The sequence below is a fragment of the Pleurodeles waltl genome, chromosome 4_2 (genome assembly GCF_031143425.1).
Source record: "Pleurodeles waltl isolate 20211129_DDA chromosome 4_2, aPleWal1.hap1.20221129, whole genome shotgun sequence".
In the NCBI taxonomy this organism is placed as follows: Eukaryota; Metazoa; Chordata; class Amphibia; order Caudata; family Salamandridae; genus Pleurodeles; species Pleurodeles waltl.
This window is the reverse complement of record NC_090443.1, coordinates 279339521-279362551: the sequence shown is the minus strand read 5'-3', so window position 1 is coordinate 279362551 and position 23031 is coordinate 279339521. Positions and strand designations below refer to the sequence as shown.

Sequence of the window (23031 nt, the reverse complement as noted above, 5' to 3'; positions counted from 1 at the left end):
CTACAGAAGTTCACCCCAAAATTAAGATGTTTTAAAAGAGTATTAAGGTGTCCCCAGTTCACTGTGTCGAAAGCGTTAGTAGCATCTAATGTTATAACTGCCAGGCGAAGTTAATTTGCTTTTGCCAAATCTATTGCTCCAATCAGCTCATGGGACAGCTCATGGATATATCTACCCTTTAAAAAGCCCTTCTGGTGACCCTGAATCAGAATCACCGTACCCAACCTGTTAACCAATATATTGGCAAATAGTTTATAATCGTTGTTCAGTAAGGAGATTGAGCTGTAAGATTCACAAGATAGGGGATCCTTCTGTGGTTTTAGTACAAGGGTGATCACTGCATCGTCCCATGATCTCTATGAATTATGTTAAAAAGCTTAGTTAGAACCGAATTAACTGCCTCTTGCATCTCTGGGTAGAATTTGATTGGTAAACCATCAGGTCCTTCCGCCTTCCACCTTTTGCCCTTAGAAATAGCCTATGCAACCTCCCACGGTGTAATCACCTCCTCCAGGGCGGCTTTGTCTTCTTCGTCATGTTTCCCCATCTGCTAGTCCTCAAGGCATTCTGGCCTGGGTGCTACTGTTTTTGGTAAGTTTTCAGAGTATAAGGACTCAAAAAAGCTCACAAACGTCTTCTGCACCTCTGAAGCCTCTCTCAGCACTTTCCCAGTAGCAGTACAGCTTATCTCCCCTACTTCATTTCTTGCCAATTCTGACTTGCCTTTCCAGGCCAGCATTTTCCCTGCGCTTTCGCCATACTCAAAGTATGCTAATTTGCTTGCTTCCCATCTGCTTTTCACTCTGGCTTCTATCACAGCTGCTAAAGTGGCCCGTTTGGATAGCAGTTCATTCCATAGAGTTTTACCGTCCTTTCTTTCCGTCTGTAGATCTGGTAGTTCTCGTTCTAAGCGAGCGATATTGTGTTCAAGATCCTGTGTTATCTTCCTGTAGTCCCTATTTTTCTGAGCAGAAATATTAATAAGGACCCCCCAATAAAGGCCTTGTAGGAGTCCCAAACCACGTGAGGAGCCGCCGAATTCATATTAAGCTCTAAAAAATCCCTAGTCTCAGTTTTCAGAACCTCTACCACCTTTGGGTCATTTAGGAGTGACTGGTCTAATGTACATCTTCTCAAGTGTGGCTCTGTGTCACACTTCAATCTTAGAACCACCGCTGCATGGTCAGATAGATGTGCTGCGATATGCTGAATGTCCGAGATAGCCCTTTTAAGTGACCTTTTATTAAAAAGTAATCTATCCTGGAATTATGTTTATATTTCCTATTATGAAATGTATAACCTTGGGAACGACTGTGAGTTTCACTCCATATATCCACAAGCACAAATTGTTTCATTATTGCCCTAATATATGTCTGCGACTATTGACACCCCGACAATCTACTTCCACTTGATTTATCCAGTGAATCATTTAGCACAGCGTTAAAGTCGCCTGTTATTATGATTGGGTACTGGGCATCTAACAGTTCTCAGCATAAATCCTGTAGGGGGACTATGTCATCCGTGTTAAGGCCATAGTAGCAGGGCAATGTGTAGATATTTTCATTGATTTTAATATCCGCAATAACCCATCTGCCCTTCCTGTCCGATTTGTAACTCAAAATTGAGGCATTTGACTGGACCTTAGTGAGGAACAGGTCACCCCTAGAATGAGACATGTTATCCGAGCAGACCATATGTTTCACCCACCACTGGGATTTAAAAATTGCGTGAGTCTCTTTACTTGTAAAATGTGACTCCTGGAGCATTATTATCTGAGCAGGGGAATCTCTTATATACTGGAGAATATAGTTCTCCCTAGGTTTTACTCAGAGATCATTCACATTCCAGGAGAGGAGTTGAACCCTCTTATACGCCAGAGGGGGTTGGGGCTTGCCCTTGGAAGGTGGTGGAGTGGGCTTGGACCGGGGGGTGGCAGAGGGACCTGGGACAACACGGGGCTTCTTCCTCCCTGGGGAAGGGGCACAGGAATGGGAAGCTTGGACTGGGGTAGACTTGGGTGTGGAAGGAGTGGACTGGGCAAGGAGGTGGGCACGTTTAGGGATGAGACGGGGTGGGTCAGTGGGTTCAAGCAGGTCAACACAGGAGAGGAAAGGTTTCTTACGGGCAGTTGGGGTGGATATGGAGGAAGGTGTGGGAGTGGAGGTGGAGGGAGTGCTTGTACCAGGTGTAGGTGTGCTGGACGTGGATGCAGGTGCCTGTACAGTATGCTGATGTGTGGTGGATGTGTGTTGAGTGGGTGCCTGTGAACGTTTGAGTGTCTTGGGTGGAGGGGGGGTGGAAACAGTGGGACAGGCTTCCAGTGTACATGGATGTTGTCTGGGTGTCTGTAGTTCTGGTGAGTGTGCTGCATGTGTCAGTCAATGTTGTTGTGGTGAGTGCAGGTGTGGTGTCTGGGGTGCATGTCTGGATGTCAGATGTTGTGGTGACTGCAAGAATGGGGCCAGCAGCAGTGACTGAGGGTGCAATGCATGTGGGTGTGCATTTTGAGGTGACAGACATGGTGGCAGGGGAGGTTGACACAGTGGGGGAAGTGGATGTTGTTGTCTCTGCTTTGGTATGTTGGGTGTGTGCATGCCTGTGGTGGGAAGTGTGGTGATTGTGTTTCTCTGTGTGCTTCTTGTGTGTTGACCTGTGTGCATGGCTGTCTGGAGGAGTGCTTGGGATGGGTGAAAGGAGTGGGGTGCTGGAAGGGGTAGAGGTGGTGGGAGGGGGGAAGGAAAGACCAGGGACACTGGCTGGAGTCAAAGAGGAGGCCAGAGCCTCAAAATATCTTTGTAGGCCAGACACAGCACCGTGAATACCTTCCAGGTATGCATTGTATTGCTGCATCTGGGATGCTAGCCCCTGGATGGCATTCACGATGGTTGTCTGCCCTACAGAGATGGTCCTCAGGTGGTCAATAGCCCCCTCCATGAGGGCAGCAGGGCTAACTGGGGCAGGGGATGAGGTGCCTGGGGCGAAGGAGATGCCCACCCTTCTGGGTGAGCAGGCACGGGCAACTGGGTGGGGAGCAACTGGGAGGGTGGAGATGGCATGGGGGTGGCGGAAGATGACAAAGAATGGGTGGGCCCACTAGGGTCTGCCACCACCAGAGAGCTGCCATCGGAGGAGGTATCAGAGTCACTACCGCCAGTGGTAGTTTCCACCCGTGGGACTCCCCTCATCCTCCAACCCACTGGTCCCCTTTGGCTCCGCTGATTCTGCCTCCTTGGAACCGTGGGTCATTGCATCCCCACTTGCTTGTGGCACTGCTCCTTCGCCAGATGATGCTGATGTACACAAAGAAAACAAGAGCACAGGGGTGGGGAGACAAAACATGAGAGAAATCTGTAAATACCTGAATGAATGTACATACTTGGTGCACACACAACCACATCCAGCTCACACACTTACATGCAGCACCTACAACAATAGTCATGACTATGCCCCTGACTAGTGGCCACTACCCCAGCATACAACTCATCTCCCACATGAAACACGAACCTGATGAACTGTGTGGACTACACACATGGGGGACCATGCCCAGCCAATTCACCCACTAGTCAATGGGCCCACAAAGCATCCAACAGTACAAGAAGATCAACCCCCATGGACCTATTTGGACCTTCAACACCTGTCCCACACCATTTCCTTGTCTATGGGGGGCAGGACTGCAGGAACACACCTGTCAGGGGGCCTGGCACTAGACAGCATACATACCACAGCACCCAAACACATCCATCAAAGTAGTATTAAACAGTGTTGGTACTCAACCCCTTGTGGCTGCTGTGCTGCCTTCAAGCGCCCATCCAAATCCGGATAGGCCACTGCCAGAATGCGGGCCATTAGGTGGGGTCAGGGTCTGACGGGCACCCCTTCCTCGTTGGAAGGCCTTCCCCAGCTGGGCCTCGCAGGTCTTCCTGGCCCAGCGCCTCAGGTCTTCCCACTGCTTCCTGCAGTGGGTGCTCTGCTGGTTGTAGACCCCCAGGGTCAGCACCTCCTTGGTGATGGTTTGCCACAGGCCTTTCTTTTGATGGGCGCTGACCTGTATGGGACACACACAGAAGAAAAACTGACGTCAGGATTTGGGCATCTGATACAGCTGACATGTTGTCCCCTATGGGACGGAAACTTCACAGATTCATTTTACCAACTCACAAACAGTACATGCCACACAATCTATGCCTGTGAAGTTACATATCGAGCACACATGCATGCAGGCATCTGCCACCATCACACACATCCAAGCAAGACAACCATCAACTCACCTGCTCCTTTGGTCGCCCATATACCTTGGCATACAGGGGTAGGACCCTGTCCACCAGCTTCTCGAGCTCCTCCGTGGTGAAGGCCGGGACCCGTTCCCCTGTGAGTCGCTCCATTGGAGTAACCAGAGACAGGACACAGCAACATACTCAGTGGAGTACTTGCATGCACAGGAAAAGGGAGTCAAGTGTAATGGCGTCATGTGACGACATGGCGTACGCTCCGCCGGCGGTAATCTTGATAGGCCCAGTTTCCCCATTGACAACCATGTAAACCAATGAATGGGTGCACAGGGGTGAACACCGCCTTCCGCCATGACAACTACTGCAAGCGGAATGATATCACTTCCACTCCCTCAGACCTGGATGGCAAGAGGCTGCCATTTTGCACCTTGTACATATATCCTGGTCAGGGGCCCCATTCAGGGCCTACAAATCCCAGCCCTTAGGTACATGCTCACATGAGTGAATGATCCTCACATGCACCCATCTCATGAAATGTATCCACACTGGCATGCCATTAGAACAGAGGTATCTCTGCATACATGTGCCTAACATTGTACATAATACATGGCTTTTGTGTGTAACCTACGTATTGCACACCAGTTGTTCATTTACGACCTGTTTTGCACGTGTACGTGTGCCCCTCATATGTGTTCTTTCCTCCCCCATAGGTTCAGACCCACGTGGTGAGGGAGGGCCCCATCTGTGTACAGACCTCTTGTTGATTTGGAAACCATGGATGAACGTCACATCATTGTCGCCTACAGACTCAATCGTGCAACAGTCTATGAGCCATGTGCCTTACTGGATCCTGTACTTAGACTGGCTAATCGGAATCATCATGCAATCCCTACTGAAGTGCAAGTGCTATCTGTACTCCATTTTTTGGCTACGGGCTAATTTCAGGTGACAGTGGGCATGGGTGCAGGGTTCTCATAGCCAATATTTAGCCTCATCCTGTCCATATTCCTGGATGCATTTGTCCAACACATGCAGACATATGTCCAGTTTCTCCAAAGGGCTGAACTCCCTGCCATCAAGTCTGGATTTTATGCCTTTGCTAACATCCCCCATGTGATAGGTGCCATTGATGGAACCCACATAGCTCTCGTCCCCTCAAGAGTGAATGAACAGATGTACAGGAACAGAAAGAACTTCCACTCAGTGAACAAACAATTGGTGTGCACTGCTGACCAGTACATATCACATGTCAAAGCCTGGTTTCCAGGATCAGTCCATAATTCCTTTGTCCTGAGGAACAGCAGTGTAGAACACTTGATGGGACAACTACAAGGGGACAGAGGGTGGCTCATAGGTGAGTGTGTATGACACTAGATCTGTACATAGCTGACAACCAGCCTGTATGCAAGTTCTGGCACTATGTTAAGGTCCTCCTTCGCTCATTATTGCAGGTGATTCTGGGTACGGCAACTTGCAATGGCTACTGACACCTGTGAGAAATCCCAGGACAGATGCAGAGAGTAATTATAATGAGCCCCATGGCCGTACTAAGAGGTCTCCTGAAGGCTAGATTCTGTTGCCTCCATCTCTCTGGGGGATCCCTGTGCTATGGCCATGAGAAGGTGTGTAGACTAATGGTGGACTGCTGCATGCTGCACAACTTGGCTGTGAGGAAGCCATCGCCCCTACTAGAGGAGAAGGGTGCTGTACATCCAGACCTGCAAACTCTGAGAGGGGATGAGAGTAATGGTGAGGATAAAGAGGGGGAAGATGACAACTCCAGGAATCAGCTGATCTGACTATACTTCCAGTGACTATGAGGTACTGTTCACTGATGCTGTTGCCTGCACTGCATAATGTGAGTCTGACTCATTTGCTTGGGGATGTGCTGTCTATAGTCATTGACACTGTTACCTGAAGTGGCATGTGCCAGAGAAACAGAAATTATGTACATTTTGACTTACTTCAGACACTGTTGTGCATGGGGTACCATTCCTGCAATAAAGGTATGATTATGGAATTGACTGGCTAATGCATACGCACTGACAACTGTAAACTCATAATGACAGGGGACATATGATTTGGTGTAGATGTGTTTTATTACTTGTCACAATTCTATAAGTGCACTCTACAGTGATAGGGAGTGGGCTCATGGTGCATATCCATACCAGGTACATGGGCTCAGTGATTGGTGACAATGGGTATTGGTTCATATGTCCCTTGCTAGTTGGTATGTTGGTATTGGTGGGTCAACATGGTAGCACAGTGGCACACTTGGGAAACAGTTCAGAGCAGAGTCACTTCTTAGCGGGGGCCTTGGTCTTGGCAGGTGTTCCAGTGCCATATCTGGGTCTGAGGGCACATTTGAGTGACTGGTGCTGGGCATCAGGGCTAGGGGTGCTGGTCTCCTGTGTGTCCTCTAACAGGGCCACCAGTCCAGTAGCTGCTGCAGATGTGGATAGCAGGTCTGTGTCCTGGGCAGTAGTAGGGCCTTCCAGGTAGGTGGAGGTCTCAGGCTGGCTAGGGTAGTGGTGCTGCAGCACCCCTGCAGTGGTGGCCATGGTGGCATTGAGCTGCTTCCATTGCTCCATGGCCTCTTGGTGTTGTGCTAGCTGCAGCCTTTGATTCTGCTCCAGGGTGGCCAGGATCTGGCCCATCCTGTCTTGGATATGGTGGTATCCACCCAGGACCTTAGTGATCACCTCCTGGGCTGCAGCATCCATCATTTGGCCTCCCCCCTGGGCCACTGATGCCCTCCCATTGGCCCTTGCCCCCTGTGTCTGTGTCCTCTGCACAGGTCTGGCAGTCACACTTGCACTGGGGCCATCATCATCCTTCCTGTTGGTTGGTGGAGACTCTAGCCTCTGCACATGTGGTCCGCCGGTCTTTGGCCTGGAGACACTGGTGTGGGGTTGTTTGGCCAGAGCTGATGGTGGTGGCTGGGTGTTAGGGGTGTTAGTGGTATCCTGGGTGGGGATGCTGGAGGGTGACAGTCCAGGACTGTGTGATGGGCCAGGGTATTCCTCACTGTCCATACATCCCTCTACAGTCTCCTGAGTGTGACCTCTGTATCCATGTGGGTGCGCTGGCACTCCTTGGCCTTTCCGTCCGGGTGGCATGGGTGGTGGTGCCTGTGGGGGGGGAATGGACATGTATGTTACATGTACTGATTCGAAAATGGATGCACAGCTCTGCCCTATTTTGTGCTGTTTATTCCCCTGTCTGGCCATGCAGGAACCTTTTGTGGGATTATCCTTTCATTTTGCGTGGGATGTGGAGGTGCATTGTGGGTGCAGTAGTGCCATTGTGAATCCTAGCAGGGGTAGGTGACTGTGCACAGGGGGAGGGATGTGGGCCTGTTAGTGGGTGTCAGGATACTTCAATTCAATTTCCTCAGAAGCAGAAGATAACTCCTCAGTCCCGACCCGAGCTACTCACAACGAATATTAATCCTTCGTGCTGAGTACCCCAGAGGGGGAAAGGGGAATGGGATGGTAGAGAAACGGCCACAGAGATGATGAACGCCAGTACTCAGTCTGCCTCTTCACATCTAAGATTGGATACAGCACCTGCAAGAGTCACAGGGACATACAACATCAGTTTTTCACTTTCTACTCTCAACACTTAATTCTCTTTAATTCTATTATTTTTTCACTCACCCTGAGTTCTCTGTAGCCTTGCTTCTCTCTATAAATGATAGCTCTTCTTAAAAAAATGCTTATTACTGATTCTGGAAGAACTTCTCAACCTTTGTTAGAGATTGGTTTTATGTTGCTATATATATATATATATAGTTGGTGATAATGCGTTCTTCAAATCAGCTGATGTTATTTAATTTCTCCTGTCTTATTGTGACTTCTGTCAATACTTGTATTTGTAAATGCTTGTTTATTAAAGTTAGTTTCTCCTTTCTTACTTCCACATTTGTTGATACTTGTATTTGTAAATGCTTGTTTATTACAGTTAGTTTCTCCTTCCTTACTTCGACATCTGTCGATAACTTGTAGTTGTAAATGCTTGTTTATTTAAGTTTGTTTCTCTTTTAAACTCTATTTTGGCTTATTACCATTGAATTTGTAAATGCTTATTGTTAACAGTTCGTTTCTCCTTTAAACTTGGCCTTTGTTTATAACCTTGACATTTGTAGATACTTGCTCTTTTAAAGTTCGTTTTTTCTTTGACTTTAATATCTTAAACAAGAACCTTGTAAACATAAGGTTAATTCATACATTAACTCTGTAGCCTTGCCGACTTCCACGGGAACGGTCTACTATCAAACTCTTCGAATAAACCTTGACAATATTTATCCGTTTTCTGTAATATAATCTTCAAATGTAATTTTACCTCACAGGAGTTTCTGTTCTGAAGCGCGCTCTCTCTCCACACAGCTGATTCCTGTCAGACCTCAGTTGAAGTGCAAGGCTTCCAGCTGGAGAGCTCGTAACCTAGCAGCCAACCGATTGCAAGACTAGAACTGTAACTAACCTTCAGGACTCACAGCGGCCATCTTGGATCTTCTCTTCTTGATTCTTCCTTTGAAATAAGCGCAAGATTACTCTGCAAACCTTCTTCCAGTTTGGGCTTTGCTGTCTCCACTGAGGATATCTCTTTGCTTTTCTCATGCACTTCTTTGATTTGACTTGGCAAGTTTGTGTGGTCATGACAGTACTCCCCCTCAAGGAACAGTTCTCCAATTTAGGTTTGCTTGGGTAGGTTCTATGAAAGTTTCTCACTAATCTTGAAGCATGTACATACTCGTGCGGCTCCCAGGATCGTTCCTCTGGACCATAACCTTTCCAATCAATTAGATAATAAAGCTGGCCATTACGGATTTTGGAATCTAAGATTTGATTGACCTCATACTCTTCTGCAGAGCTAATCTGGATATTAATTGGAGGGGAGTTTTGACGTAAATTTGGAGGACTGTTCTTTAACAAGGAGACATGGAAAACAGGATGTATCTTTAGATGAGATGGCAACTGCAATTTAACTGCCACTGGATTGATCATCTTGTCAACTTTGAATGGGCCTATAAATCGTGGCTGAAATTTGCGATTTCCTTTGAGACGTAAATGACGAGTGGATAACCAAACTTTGGGGGTTATTCTAACTTTGGAGGAGTGTTAATCCGTCCCAAAAGTGACGGTAAAGTGACGGATATACCACCAGCCGTATTACGAGTTCCATAGGATATAATGGACTCGTAATACGGCTGGTGGTAAATCCGTCACTTTTCCGTCACTTTTGGGACGGATTAACACCTCCTCCAAAGTTAGAATAACCCCCTTTGTCTCCTTTCGAATAAATGGGTCTCTCTCTTCTTTTTCTATCAGCCTGAGTCTTATATGAGTCTTTTGCTTGAATGATGTTTTTTCTAGCCCTAACTAACGTGGTCTGCAAATCCCTCATTATCTCTTCTACTGCAGGCACTGAATCATCTTCTTTACCCAACATTACAATAGGATGTCTACCATGGTTCAGATAAAAGGGGGTGAACCCAGTGGTGGAATGAACAGCATTATTGTAAGCAAATTCAGCTGCCCACATCAACTCGGGCCATTCCTTCTCTTTATCGAATAAATTGAGTCTTAAATACTGTTCTAACTCTTGATTCACTCTCTGTTTGCCCATCGGTTTCAGGATGGTAACTGGTAGAGTAACGAGAATCAATTCCTAATCTTTTACTAAAGGCCTTCCAAAAGCGAGAAACAAATTGGGACCCCCTGTCTGAAACTAGAATTTTTGGGATACCATGGGCATGTACTATGTGTTGTGTAAACAACTGTGCAACCTGTGGGGCTCGAGGGATTTCTTTCAAAGGAATGAAATGCGCCATTTTAGTGAAAGTGTCTACAAAAACTAGGATAGTGTTAAAACCTTGGCTACTAGGGAGGTCCACTATAAGATCCATAGTAACAGTATGCCAGGCATGGGGTGCTGTGGGCAAAGGTCTTAACAGACCTTGTGAAGCTGTTCTATTTGATTTCCCTTTTTGACATTTGTCACAAGTTGACACATATTGTCTTATCTGAGTTTTCATTTTTGGCCACCAAAATTCTCGTTGTATTAGATTTTGAGTCTTTTGAATTCCTTTGTGTCCAGCCAATTGATCGTCATGATAAGCCTGAAGAATTTTTTCTTGCAGCTCCACAGTCGGAACATACAGTGCACCTTTAAAGTATGGCAAACCTTTTTTGATTTCTCTTCCTTGGCCTTCTTTGGACCACTTCAGCATTCCTTCAAATGTTAAGTTTTCTTGAATTTCTTTGGTTAAATTTTCATACAATATGGCAGATATGAACTTCTCTTGTGGAATAATCAATTCTTTTTCTGGAGGCTCTTTAACTGCACTGGTATCAATTTGAGATAGAGCATCTGCCTTCCCATTTACTTTTCCTGGTCTGAAAGTGATAACAAAATCAAAGTCTGCAAAATATAGGGACCAACGCAGCTGTCTAGCTGTTAGAGTTCAAGCTGATTTTAAAAACTGTAAATTTCAGTGGTCCGTGTAAACGGTCACTTTATGCTTAGCTCCCAAAATGTAATGCCTCCACTCACGAAAAGTTTCTTTGACTGCCAATAGCTCCTTATCCGCAATTGAATAATTTATCTCTGGTGGTGTTAATTTTCGAGAGAAATAGGCCACTGGATGTAATTGACCTGTATCTTTATGACGCTGGGAAAGGATACCTCCTATGGCAACATCTGAAGCATCTGCCTCCACATAATATGGCTCATCTGGATTGGGGTGGAGCAAGATTGGAGCTGAGACGAAGGAATTCTTCAAAAAATTAAAAGCATTTTCAGCTTCTTTTGTCCACTCAAACTTCACTCCTTTCTTCAACAATCGAGTAATGGGTGTAACTGTTTGAGAAAAATTGGATATGAATCTTCGATAAAAATTAGCGAACCCCAAGAAACTCTGGATCTCTTTGACATTGCAAGGAGAAGGCCAATGTTGCACTGTCTTTATCTTGGCAGGATCCATACTAACTCCTTCTGGTGACAAAATGAATCCTAAGAACTCAACTCGTTCCACATGAAATGCACACTTCTCCAATTTTACATAGACATGGTTTTCTTGCAGCCTTGTGAGGATGGATCGAACATGGGAAATGTGCTCTTGTAGATTGTCGGAAAAGATTAAAATGTCATCTATATAAACCACGGCAATCCGGTCGAGGAATTCTCGTAATATATCATTAACGAAATGCTGGAAGGCAGCAGGAGCATTGCATAACCCATAAGACATCACGTGATATTAAAATAATCCGTATCGAGTCCGAAAAGCGGTTTTCCATTCATCCCCTGAAGCCACTCGAATCAAATGATATGCTCCTCGCAGGTCCAATTTGGTGTAGATTCTAGCATTCTTTACTTGATCTAATAAAACTGACACTAAAGGCAGTGGGTATCGATTCTTGATGATTGAGGGCTCGATAATCAATGCAAGTTCGAAGACTTCCATCCTTCTTTGGTATGAAAAATAGTGGGGATGACACTGGAGATTCAGAAGGATGAATAAAACCATTAGCAAGATATTGATCCAAATACTCCTTTAAATGTTGATTCTCTGCTTCGGTCAATGCATATATTCTGCTACATGGCAATATCGCACCTGGCTCCAGTTCAATTTTGCAGTCGTAGGGTCGATGTGGTGGCAATGTCTCAGCCTCCTTTTCATCAAAAATGGCGACTAAATCCTCATATTCTTTTGGGATTTCTGCTGTCTTTAGTGCACAGATCATTGAAGAGTGTGATGATAAACAGGCCGCTTGGGACTTGGTGGACACTTCCACTCCATCATGAAAGCAATTCTCTTTGCAGTAAGAGGAATTCATCTTGATCGTTCTTTTGCTCCAATCAATTTGTGGATTATGTTCTGTAAGCCAGGGCAGACCCAAAATGAGTTGAAATTGTGGAGCATCTATCAAATTAAAGATTATCTGCTCCTGATGTCCACCAAAACCTTGCATCTGAATTGGTTCGGTCTCATGGGAAATGGGTCCTGAAGAAAGATTGGTTCCATCCACAGCTCTTACTACTTCCAAAGTAGATTTCTTGATAAATCGAATACCCATTTTACGAGCGTATTTGATATCACAGAAGTTGCCCGTAGCTCCAGAGTCTATCATAACTGAGATCCCTTGAATTTCCTTCTCAAGGGTCTTAACTGATACTGTTTGTACCAAATGTGGCGCTGCGGTTTGTAAGGTATTCGCCACTCGTTGATCTAAAGGAGTTGTCTTGGGTTCTGCTTTCATCAGGGCAACTCCCTCTACTGATGAAGCTGGCCTTTTCCCGACTGAAGAGCTTTGGGTTTCTTGGGACAGTTTTTAACAAAATGCCCAGATGCACCGCAATATAAACATAGTTGATTCACTCTTCTTTTCTCTTTTTCTTCCTTAGATAAAGGACCTCGGATGGAACCAATTTGCATTGGTTCTTCTATCGTTATCCCTTCTCCGGCTCTCGTATGATCATTTCTTATACGATCAATTCTCAGGGGAAATGGTCGATACTCTCTTCTCTTTTCTGCTCTTCGTTCAGTTAACCAGTGGTCAATCTGTAACACAAGATCAATTAACTCCAAAATTTCGGTGGGTCTATTTGGAACTTGTACTAAGGCATCTTTCAATTCATCTCTCAGTCCACGATAAAATATGGTGGCTCTTTTTGACTCCGGCCAGGCAGTCTCTACAATGAGTTTATTGAAATGAGCCAGATAGGCTACTAGATCTTTATTACCTTGCCTGATTTCCAGTAGTTCATTGTCAGTGGCTTGAGCTGCAGTTCGCCGATCAAATATTCTTAAGAACTCTTCCTTGAAATTTTGGAAATTATATAAAACAGGATCATTTCTGGAAATTATTGGCATGGACCATGCGGCCGCATCTCCTGTCAGATAAGACAATATAAATGCCACATTGGACTGGTCTTTGGAAAAAATGACTGGTCTACATAAAAAATGCAATGAGCATTGGGTCAGAAAAATCTGCGCCTTATTTGGATCCCCACCGAAGCGCTCGGGTTGAGCCAAAGGAATAATAGGGGAAACCGCATGAATTACTTGAGTGGATATACCTGAAGACTGTGAAGGGCTAGGGATTTGTGAAAACACAGATTCATTTGATTTAGCGGTGTTCCCTAACTCATTTATTCGCTGTTTTATTTGGACTGTTTCTTCTATGGTGTTATTTAATTGTTTCTGTAACCCTTCCAAAACGGTGGCTAATGCTTTTATATCAATTCCTTCTGCCATTCTGCTCAGGAGGAAATCTGTTTTTTCCCTAAAATTAGGGTGATGGCACTTCAATCTGTCAGGATACTTCAATTCAATTTCCTCAGAAGCAGAAGATAACTCCTCAGTCCCGACTCGAGCTACTCACAACGAATATTAATCCTTCGTGCTTAGTACCCCGGAGGGGGAAAGGGGAATGGGATGGTAGAGAGACTGCCACAGAGATGATGAACGCCAGTACTCAGTCTGCCTCTTCACATCTAAGATTGGATACAGCACCTGCAAGAGTCACAGTCGCAATTACTAGGGACATACAACATCAGTTTTTCACTTTCTACTCTCAACACTTAATTCTCTTTAATTCTATTATTTCTTCACTCACCCTGAGTTCTCTGTAGCCTTGCTTCTCTCTATAAATGATAGCTCTTCTTAAAAAATGCTTATTACTGATTCTGGAAGAACTTCTCAACCTTTGTTAGAGATTGGTTTTATGTTGCTATATATATATATATATAGTTGGTGATAATGCGTTCTTCAAATCAGCTGATGTTATTTAATTTCTCCTGTCTTATTGTGACTTCTGTCAATACTTGTATTTGTAAATGCTTGTTTATTAAAGTTCGTTTCTCCTTTCTTACTTCGACATTTGTTGATACTTGTATTTGTAAATGCTTGTTTATTACAGTTAGTTTCTCCTTCCTTACTTCGACATCTGTCGATAACTTGTAGTTGTAAATGCTTGTTTATTTAAGTTCGTTTCTCTTTTAAACTCTATTTTGGTTTATTACCATTGAATTTGTAAATGTTTATTGTTAACAGTTCGTTTCTCCTTTAAACTTGGCCTTTGTTTATAACCTTGACATTTGTAGATACTTGCTCTTTTAAAGTTAGTTTTTTCTTTGACTTTAATATCTTAAACAAGAACCTTGTAAACATAAGGTTAATTCATACATTAACTCTGTAGCCTTGCCGACTTCCACGGGAACGGTCTACTATCAAACTCTTTGAATAAACCTTGACAATATTTATCCGTTTTCTGTAAGATAATCTTCAAATGTAATTTTACCTCACAGGAGTTTCTGTTCTGAAGCGCGCTCTCTCTCCACACAGCTGATTCCTGTCAGACCTCAGTTGAAGTGCAAGGCTTCCAGCTGGAGAGCTCGTAACCTAGCAACCAACTGATTGCAAGACTAGAACTGTAACTAACCTTCAGGACTCACAGCGGCCATCTTGGATCTTCTCTTCTTGATTCTTCCTTTGAAATAAGCGCAAGATTACTCTGCAAACCTTCTTCCAGTTTGGGCTTTGCTGTCTCCACTGAGGATATCTCTTTGCTTTTCTCATGCACTTCTTTGATTTGACTTGGCAAGTTTGTGTGGTCATGACAGTGGGTTTGTGGGCATGCAGGGTGACTGGATGTGAATTTTGTGGCCTGGGTGGGGATGTGGTCCTGGTGGTAGTTGGAGGAGTGTGGTGATACATGCATTACAGGTGTGGTGGATATGAAATAACTGTAGTTGACCTACCCAAGTCCAGTCCTCCAGTGAGTCCAGTGAGGCCCTCCGGGTGCAGGATAGCCAGTACCTTCTCCTCCCAGTCGGTGTATTCGACCGGTGTAGGTGGGGTCCTCCTCCAGTCTTCTGTACCGCACTGTTGTGCCTGGATGCCAGATACCTCACCTTCCCGCGCAGGTCGTTCCATCTCTTGCGGATGTAGTCCCTTCTGCATGGATGGTTTCCCACTGCGTTGACCTTGTTGACAATTGTCTGCCATAACTCCATCTTCCTGGCGATGGTTGTTTGCTGCACCTGTGCCCAGAAAAGGTGTGGCTCGACCTTCAGTATTTTGTCCACCATGGTCCTTAGCTCCCTATCTGTGAGGCGTGGGTGCTTAGGGTGTGCCATGGTGTGTTTTATGGGTGTGGTGTTCTGGGTGTATAGGTGAGGGTGCATTTGTGTATATGTGTGTGTGACTTTTGTTATGATGTGTTCAGTGTATGCATGTAGAGTTGTCAGTCTCATTCGTGCTATTGGCATTTCAAAGGATTGTTGGGGTGTGTATGTGAGTGTTTTATAGTGTTGTGGATGTATGTCAGGTGTGTGGGTTTCAAATTTGCCAATGTGTGGATTTCTTGCTGTTGGGTTCCATTGCTGGCCGTGACGGTCCGTACCCCAATCGTCGTTCGACATCCACTATCTGCCACAGTAATTTGTGCATCATTATTTGGTGGGCGGAGGATTTGACTGCTTGGCGGTAGCAGGTTGAGGTGTACAGCCTTTCAACTATCATGGGCCCTGGCGGTGGCTGAAGGTTGCAGGATCTTTTGAGGTTTTCGATTTTGGCACCATTATACTGTGGTGTGCTGTTCACCGCCACTGGCGGTCTTCTGTTTACCGTCGCCACGGAGGTCGGTGATGATTGCTGACATGTTCATAATGAGGGCCTTAATTTTTGCTTCCATTTTCCTGCCCAGAAACTTCTGTATCCTGGGTGTGGGCTCCCCGTAACACAGTAAATGACCCAGCCCCAGGGGATGGGGTCCCTGGGGCCAATAAAGTCCAATGGATGTGGCCCATGTGGCCCCCTCTCCTTTTCTACATTTAAGCCTGTGAGGATGTGGTCCCAATTCTCTAACTAGGCTGAGGGAGGAGGGCTACGCTACTGTGCCCCCTTTCTATATATATATATATATATATATACATATATATATACTAAAAGCTGATGGTTGCCACTTTTATTTTAACCACAATCTTGTGGGACTCCAGCTGGATCGCTTCAAAATTTGCCTATTTTTTTATTTTGGGCCCCATGGGGGTGAGCCTCATTTGGTCCGCCCCATGGAGCCTAGGGAGGCATGATAACTGTACCCTGCCCCCTTATATCAATTTTAGATTTTTAAATTCCGGGCGGGAAACTGTGTCCCCAAATCCTGTAATGGCTGCCTGAACCATTTTTCTCATGTTGCTGGCAACCAATCAAAGCATTTACTCCTGTGGCCAGATGGCCCAAGAGTAAAAAGGGTTCCTGGACCAATCAGAACACTCTATTTTTAATCTGATGCTCCTGCAAGACTCTCATAGACCCAACCATCCAGTTATATAAATATTTTCAAACCTTAATTTTTCAATAACTACTAAACTGATTTGCACGAAATCACAAAAAACACAAATGGTGTAATCCCGTTCGGCAGTAATTGTCGCGGCGCTGCTCAAAATAAAGAAGTCTATAGAAAATGCATGAGGAAACTAGATTTTTGACCCCCTTTTTTTCTTCGGCCCCATGAATTGTCCATGTAAAAGCAATCCTAACTAAAACTACTCAGGGGCGTCCACCACTGGGTAATATATATTATGTAACATATACACTTACTGTGCTCGAATGAGGGGGGAATCAGACAGCTCTCAGGTCAGATAATTATAATTGAGCTAAATCAGGGATGTGTCTAGCCCCAGTGAAATACGCTAAATGTGTCCTGATGTACATTGCCAATACCGGGATACAATTCAGTAGCGCCTGCACGTTGTCTGCTTGAAGCAGCAGGAGCATGGAGGCAACAACGGCGCTTCCTTGTTTTAACTTCCAGCTGGACCTAAACCAAAGCCTAAATTTAAAGAGCCATCAGCCTTCAACTTGTTCGAGTATATTTCTGGCCTGCAGTTAAATCGAGACTGACACCTAAACAACAATTCAATTGATGGAAAAAAAGGCACACAGCTTGTTTTCACTTCACAAGTACTTAGGAGAAACTACGATTTGGGTGCAGGTTTTTAACTTTGTTCAACACCCCTAGGTAAGAGACATACATGCACTTTAAGAGGCCAGATGTACTGTGTGCATGAGTAATTACACAAATAATAATTTAAGTTGCACTTACTAATTTATTTTATGTAATTCTTTTATAGAGCTACTCATTCAAATGTACGTTGTCTGAGTGCTTTGAATTATATGTGCATATTATACATTGACAATAAATCATAAAAGAGTGTAAACCAATGTGCATAATCTTACATGAGACAATAAGGATTTCAAAGTGTATGGGTCACACATTGTGTATAGCGGTAGGGAGTATATGTTAAGAGTGCATAGCTGGGAGGAACAAAAACTCAGGATTTAAGAAGGAGCACAGTGCTTAGAGTTGTCTTCACTAATAAAAGTATATATGTGTCAAAAGCAGTAGCCCACTTACATATCTACATAAAATAAAAATCTTTCATCTGCATGTTACACAATGTGGTTTGCAGGAGACATTTTAACCCTCTATGCTACTTTATGAGTCAGGATGGACTAAACAAACACCGATCTCTCCAGCAAGTGCATTAACCATCAGTTATAAAACCATTAATATTATTCCCTGAGATTTGCTGGGCCCACAAATCTCTCTGCCACAGGTGCCTTAACAGCATAAGATATTTTAAAACACAGCATCTACAACCAGTTAAGTAACTACAAATTTACTGTTATGTTTCTCCTTGCTGATGATTACTTTGTGGCAGCTTTTTTAAAACATAAATGTGTAAATTAAAAGTCAGACTGTTTTTCATGATTCTGCTCTTCTGAGGCCTCATGAGGCCTCTTCAGTGTTATTTTATCTTGCCTCATAAATGTCACCCCCTATATGCTGGTTTGGTTAAATAAATCTGTATTTAAACAAATACCTAAGAAAAGTGCCATAGCATTACCTATAAGCAGATGTGTTAAAAGTAAAATGCTGTTTATCACCATTGTTGGGGGAGGGGAGGTATATCATAATCAACTCAATGCTTCTCCTCTTGTGTGTCACAGTACCTCCTCACAGTCAACAATGGCAATATATAGCATATTACTCTCCGTGCATCTATATGTGAATTTACACCAGAGGCTCTTGACCTCACCTTTGATGTGACAGATGCAATGACAAATGCCGTAAATAATCTTAAACATGAGATTACATTTCATATTACTCTTAAATCTATGAAAGAGACAACTATTATTATTATTTTTTTGGTGTGTCTATGTATTGTTGTTCAATTACATAGTGTTTTTACGTTTTGCAACTTATTTGGATAAATACAGTGGTGGGTCCGCCATTAGAGTGGAGGAGCGTTGCTCTTCTAAAATGCCCCCGGAAATTAAGTTAATTACTTAGCATTTTATTTTTTGTCAACCAGTTGTGAACCGAGTGCCAGGATGGCACAGGGCCTGCTGAGTGGCAGCAGTGGTGGGCTGCCTATGCACTCATTTTAAAGTGTGCATGTCACACTGTGACATCCACACTTTTAACCTCCCAACCAAGCTGTCAAAAGACAGCTGGGCTGAGAGAAAGCATAGGGCTCCAGTGTCCTCGGGAGGACCGAGACAGGCCACCGCCTCCATTCCTGGCACTTCTCCAATGCTGTTAACAGCATGAGAGCAGCACCAGGATTGGTTAAGTGAGTTGGCTGGGGCCCTGGACCTGATGTGAGAAGGAAAAAAAAGAAGGGTACCGGAGCGAATAGGACATGTCTGAGAAAACATGGTGAGTAACTTTTCTTGTACTTTTTTTTAAGTTTTTTTTTTTTACTTCACCCATCCACCACCTATTTGCTTTCCCCTCCACTTGCTATAGTTGACAGCCGCCACTGGATAAATATTGTGCAGTCATAAGCACTGCATTTGTTTTTTCAGTGATTTGTTTTATCTTATACCATATGCAATAGTTCCCTGTGACCAACCAACCATAAACTGCGCACGGACATTTTCCATGTACATTGGGTTTGGCCACGTGCTACAGCCAAGGTCTCAGCCTAGCCTTCTGCGGGCAGTAAAATCTTGCTGCTCACAGCCTTTGGACATGCATAATAGGGATGAACCACAACAAATGCTATTCGGCCAGAACGGCATAGAGCCTTCCATGGTAGATCCACTCCTCTACACATGGACTTCAGTTGTGCACAGCAGGGACTGGTCGCAGGCGGCCAGGCAATCCACTCAACCCGAAGTGTGCAGCCAACTCTCGCTTCTGAAAACCTTGTCTCTGCTTAGGAAGCATTGGCTGCAGGACCCCATCCAGCGGGGCATTTGAATAGTCACACAACGACACTAATGGTTATTTTCTGTGAAAAGTAAAAATGTTTGTCTTTGCAGTAGTCGGAGCTGAACTGTTATTTGAGAAAATGTATGATAATGAATCAATGAACCTACATTGAAGAATCCGATGACGGCAATTTCTGATGAATCGATAAGTGCCTGCGCGGCTGTGACGTCTTCTAGGAACACGGGCTTCTTTTCAGCACCTGGAAGAGAAAAGCAGGTGTCCGGGAAAGAAAGTCAGGGTGAAAAAGTAACTGCAAGTCCATCAACCTGAAAGCAGTAATCTGCAACGGAGTCCCTCTCTGGAATGGAACTACTAATCTGTAATTGATTCCTCCTCTAAAATGCAACCAGCAATTTGAAACCGATTCTTTCTCTGGGATGAAACTATTAATCTGTAAATGACTCCTTTTCTAAGGCGTTGTTAATAAGATGTAACTGATTCCTCCACTGAGATAGGCTCAGATATTGGTCATCAATTACCAACCAATCATTAATTTGAAATTGGTGACTTTTCAGAGAGGTAGCTCGGAATTGTGACAATTCCTTCTCTATGATGCAGCCAGTAAACTGTAATAGATTCCTGTTAGATTGAACCAGTAATCTTTAATTATGTCTTTCTTTGAAATATAATCAGTAGCCTGTAGCTAATTATTTCCAGAAGGAGTCAGTAATCTGACCCAACTGCTTATCTAGAATGTAATCAGTGATCTGCAAACAATTCCCTCTCATTAATATTGGTAATCAGGAACAGATTTCTTCTCTGAGATGTAATCAGTAATCGACAATGAACTCACTCTGTGCAAAATCGATAATTTGTAACCGATCTCTTCAGATGTTATCAGAAACCAATTTCTTTCTGATACTAAAACAGTCATGAATAACTAGTTTACTCATTCTAATATAATCAGTTACCTGTTAAGAGATTCCCTCTTCAAGATGCAAATGTTACACTCTAACTGATTACTTCTCTGAGATGCAATCTGTAAACGTGTTTTTTTCTCTGAAATATAATCAATCTATCAGCAACTTTTTCCTTCTCAGTCAGTTTAACCAGTAGTCTGCAACTGATTCCTTCCAACTACAATCAGTAATCTGAACTGAATAGTTCTCAGCCTGGAACGAGTGACCACCAGGTTAGATAATAATTGCTAAAGCAAAAAAAAAAAACTGCTGCAGCATATCACAGGACTTGGAACCAGCAGGTTACTCTCAGATTTCTGCAGGACTGACATTACCCCACTGACCTATCTTCTCATACTGTCTCTGTTCACAGCTATGTTTGATGTTTCCCTGTATTTTGAACATTTTGGTTTCTGATCGACCAAAAAACTGGTTGGATATTAAATTATCGTGGTCAATAATATCGACACATGCATATCACTTCCAACGTATGGTCATATTAATCCTACATATGGGAAGTATAGATTTACTCTTCTTTGTCCAGATTGGCTAACCTTGACCTAACGTTCATAGTCGACATTTTGGAGTCGATGTAAGTGGCAGTAGAAATTAAAAAATCATTAGTTTGTTGGAACACACTCTGAGCTTACAGTCGCGGAGGCCAGAAATATTCCAACCACTGTAGAGGGATGCGGGCAGAGGCTGATAACAGCGCCCCCTCCTGGGGACGGGTTTCATCATTCTTAATAGGACTGACTGAGCTGCGCGTTTTGCGACTTGTGCGGTTACTTTATTGATAAAATATATCTGTGGCGTTATAATACACGCCAACGAATAGGACAGCAAACCTTGCCCTGAGTTACACATGGTCAGACAGCAGAGCTATTCCTCAAATCATACACATTTTACAGCAAAGCTTTCCCTTAAATTAGAAGTCTCCAAAGGCTGAAACAGCATAGACGCCCCTCAAAGTAAACACTTACAGACATTGGACAGGAGAACCATTCCTCAGATTACACACATGTTAAAGACTTGGACATTAGCGTTATCCCTCGGGATTAGACAGTAAAACTATACCTCACATTACACATATTATACCTCTCACGTTTCTGTCTATTTTACACCCCGAGGCAGTAGAGATGTCTCTCTTATTAAGCAGATCTGACCTACACAGCAGAACTCTCCTGAGTTTACACGTCTCAGGCTGGCAGCAGCGCTGTCCGTAAGATTAGCAATCCTTCTAGACTCAGACATCAGAGTTATCCCTCAGGTTACTCATAATTATGACCATAATTAGGCAGCAAAGATATCTCTCACACTTTAAACATCTTACCCCATTATACATATCTTGTACATAGCCTGCTTGCCCAGACAGCTGAGCTAGCTCTCATACTACACAAACGCTACCGACGTAGCTGTACATGTCTCGCAGGGTGACAGCAGAGGTATCCCTACGATTGGACAGATCTTATAAACTAAGAGAGCACAGCTATTTCACTTATATTACACAAATCATACATGCTCCGATGAAAGGGATATCCCTCAGGTTGCAGTTCATGTATAATCCGACAGCAGTCAGGAGACATACGTGTGTTACAGACTCAGTCCTCAGACAGCAACCTCACAGTGTTTTGGTGTCATCTGCAGGTTTGTCCTTAACCTGAAGCTCCTCGCACCCTTTGCCTTTAAGAACCTGCTTATACATACTGTCTGCCCAAGTGTCCCCGTGCTCCTCATAGTGCCGGCGCAAGCACCCAGCCACCTGATACTGTCTGCCCACGCGCCCAGGCTGCTCGTGCTGACTCCCGTGGGCCCCAGGCTGGTCTCCAGCTCCTCATAGTGTCTGTCATGGGTTACAAGCTCCTCATGTTCACATACGTACTCAGGCTCCTCGCCCCGTGCGTCCCAAGCTCCTCACACTCTCCGACCTAGTGCCTGAGCTCCTCACACTGTCCACTACATGTCCCAAGCGTTGCACCCTCTCTTTTCATATTCCACGGCTCCTCACGTTGTCTGCACGCTCACCCTCCCCTCATTACCCTCCGTCGCTCGGGGTCCTAGGTGCTCGTGGGACAGGCAGTCTGGGACTCTCCCACGTGACTCTGGGCCTATGTGGCTGGTAGGCCTCTGAGGCTGGCCATTGTCTTAGTGAGATACACACCTGCCTCTCCAGACCCCGCGCCCTGGTCGCTCTCAGTGGCCCTCGTGGTGGCCAGCAGGAGCATCAGTAGTCCGGACAGCAGCCCCTCCGTGCGTGGACGCATGCTTGGGTCCCCTCTGGTCTCTGCAGCCGCTGGGCCTTTGCCCGGGGACAAGGCAAGTGAGGATGACGTGGCGCCTGCGGCTCGCCTCAGAGGTCTCCGAGGAAGGGTGGGAGCGCTCCAGGTGTGCGCAAGCCTTGGGACTGGAAGATTAAGCGGCTCAAGATAAGGGTGCGTGATAGGTGATATTCTGTATCATACGTCCTTACCTGTAACTGAGTCTGCCTGACTCCGGTCTCTTCCCTAGCTCCAGTGACCTCATCAGTGACATACTGTCCCACCACTGGCCTGACTTAATAGATTCAATCCCAGCCCCAACAGTCTGAAGAGTGACAGACTCTGCTCCAAC

General features: G+C 44.7%; 1 protein-coding gene across 1 annotated transcript in view; it reads right to left on the bottom strand.

Moving 5' to 3' along the window:
* ERP27 (endoplasmic reticulum protein 27) overlaps positions 1-22731 on the bottom strand; it is a 100056-nt gene extending 77325 nt beyond the window's left edge. The window contains exons 1-2 of the mRNA XM_069233329.1: positions 22583-22731; positions 19630-19721 (exon numbers count right to left, since the gene is read on the bottom strand). Of these exons, the coding sequence (XP_069089430.1) occupies positions 19630-19721; positions 22583-22685 (195 nt within the window). The 5' untranslated portion in view covers positions 22686-22731. The remainder of the gene's footprint in view (positions 1-19629; positions 19722-22582) is intronic.
* Positions 22732-23031: the final 300 nt, after the last annotated feature.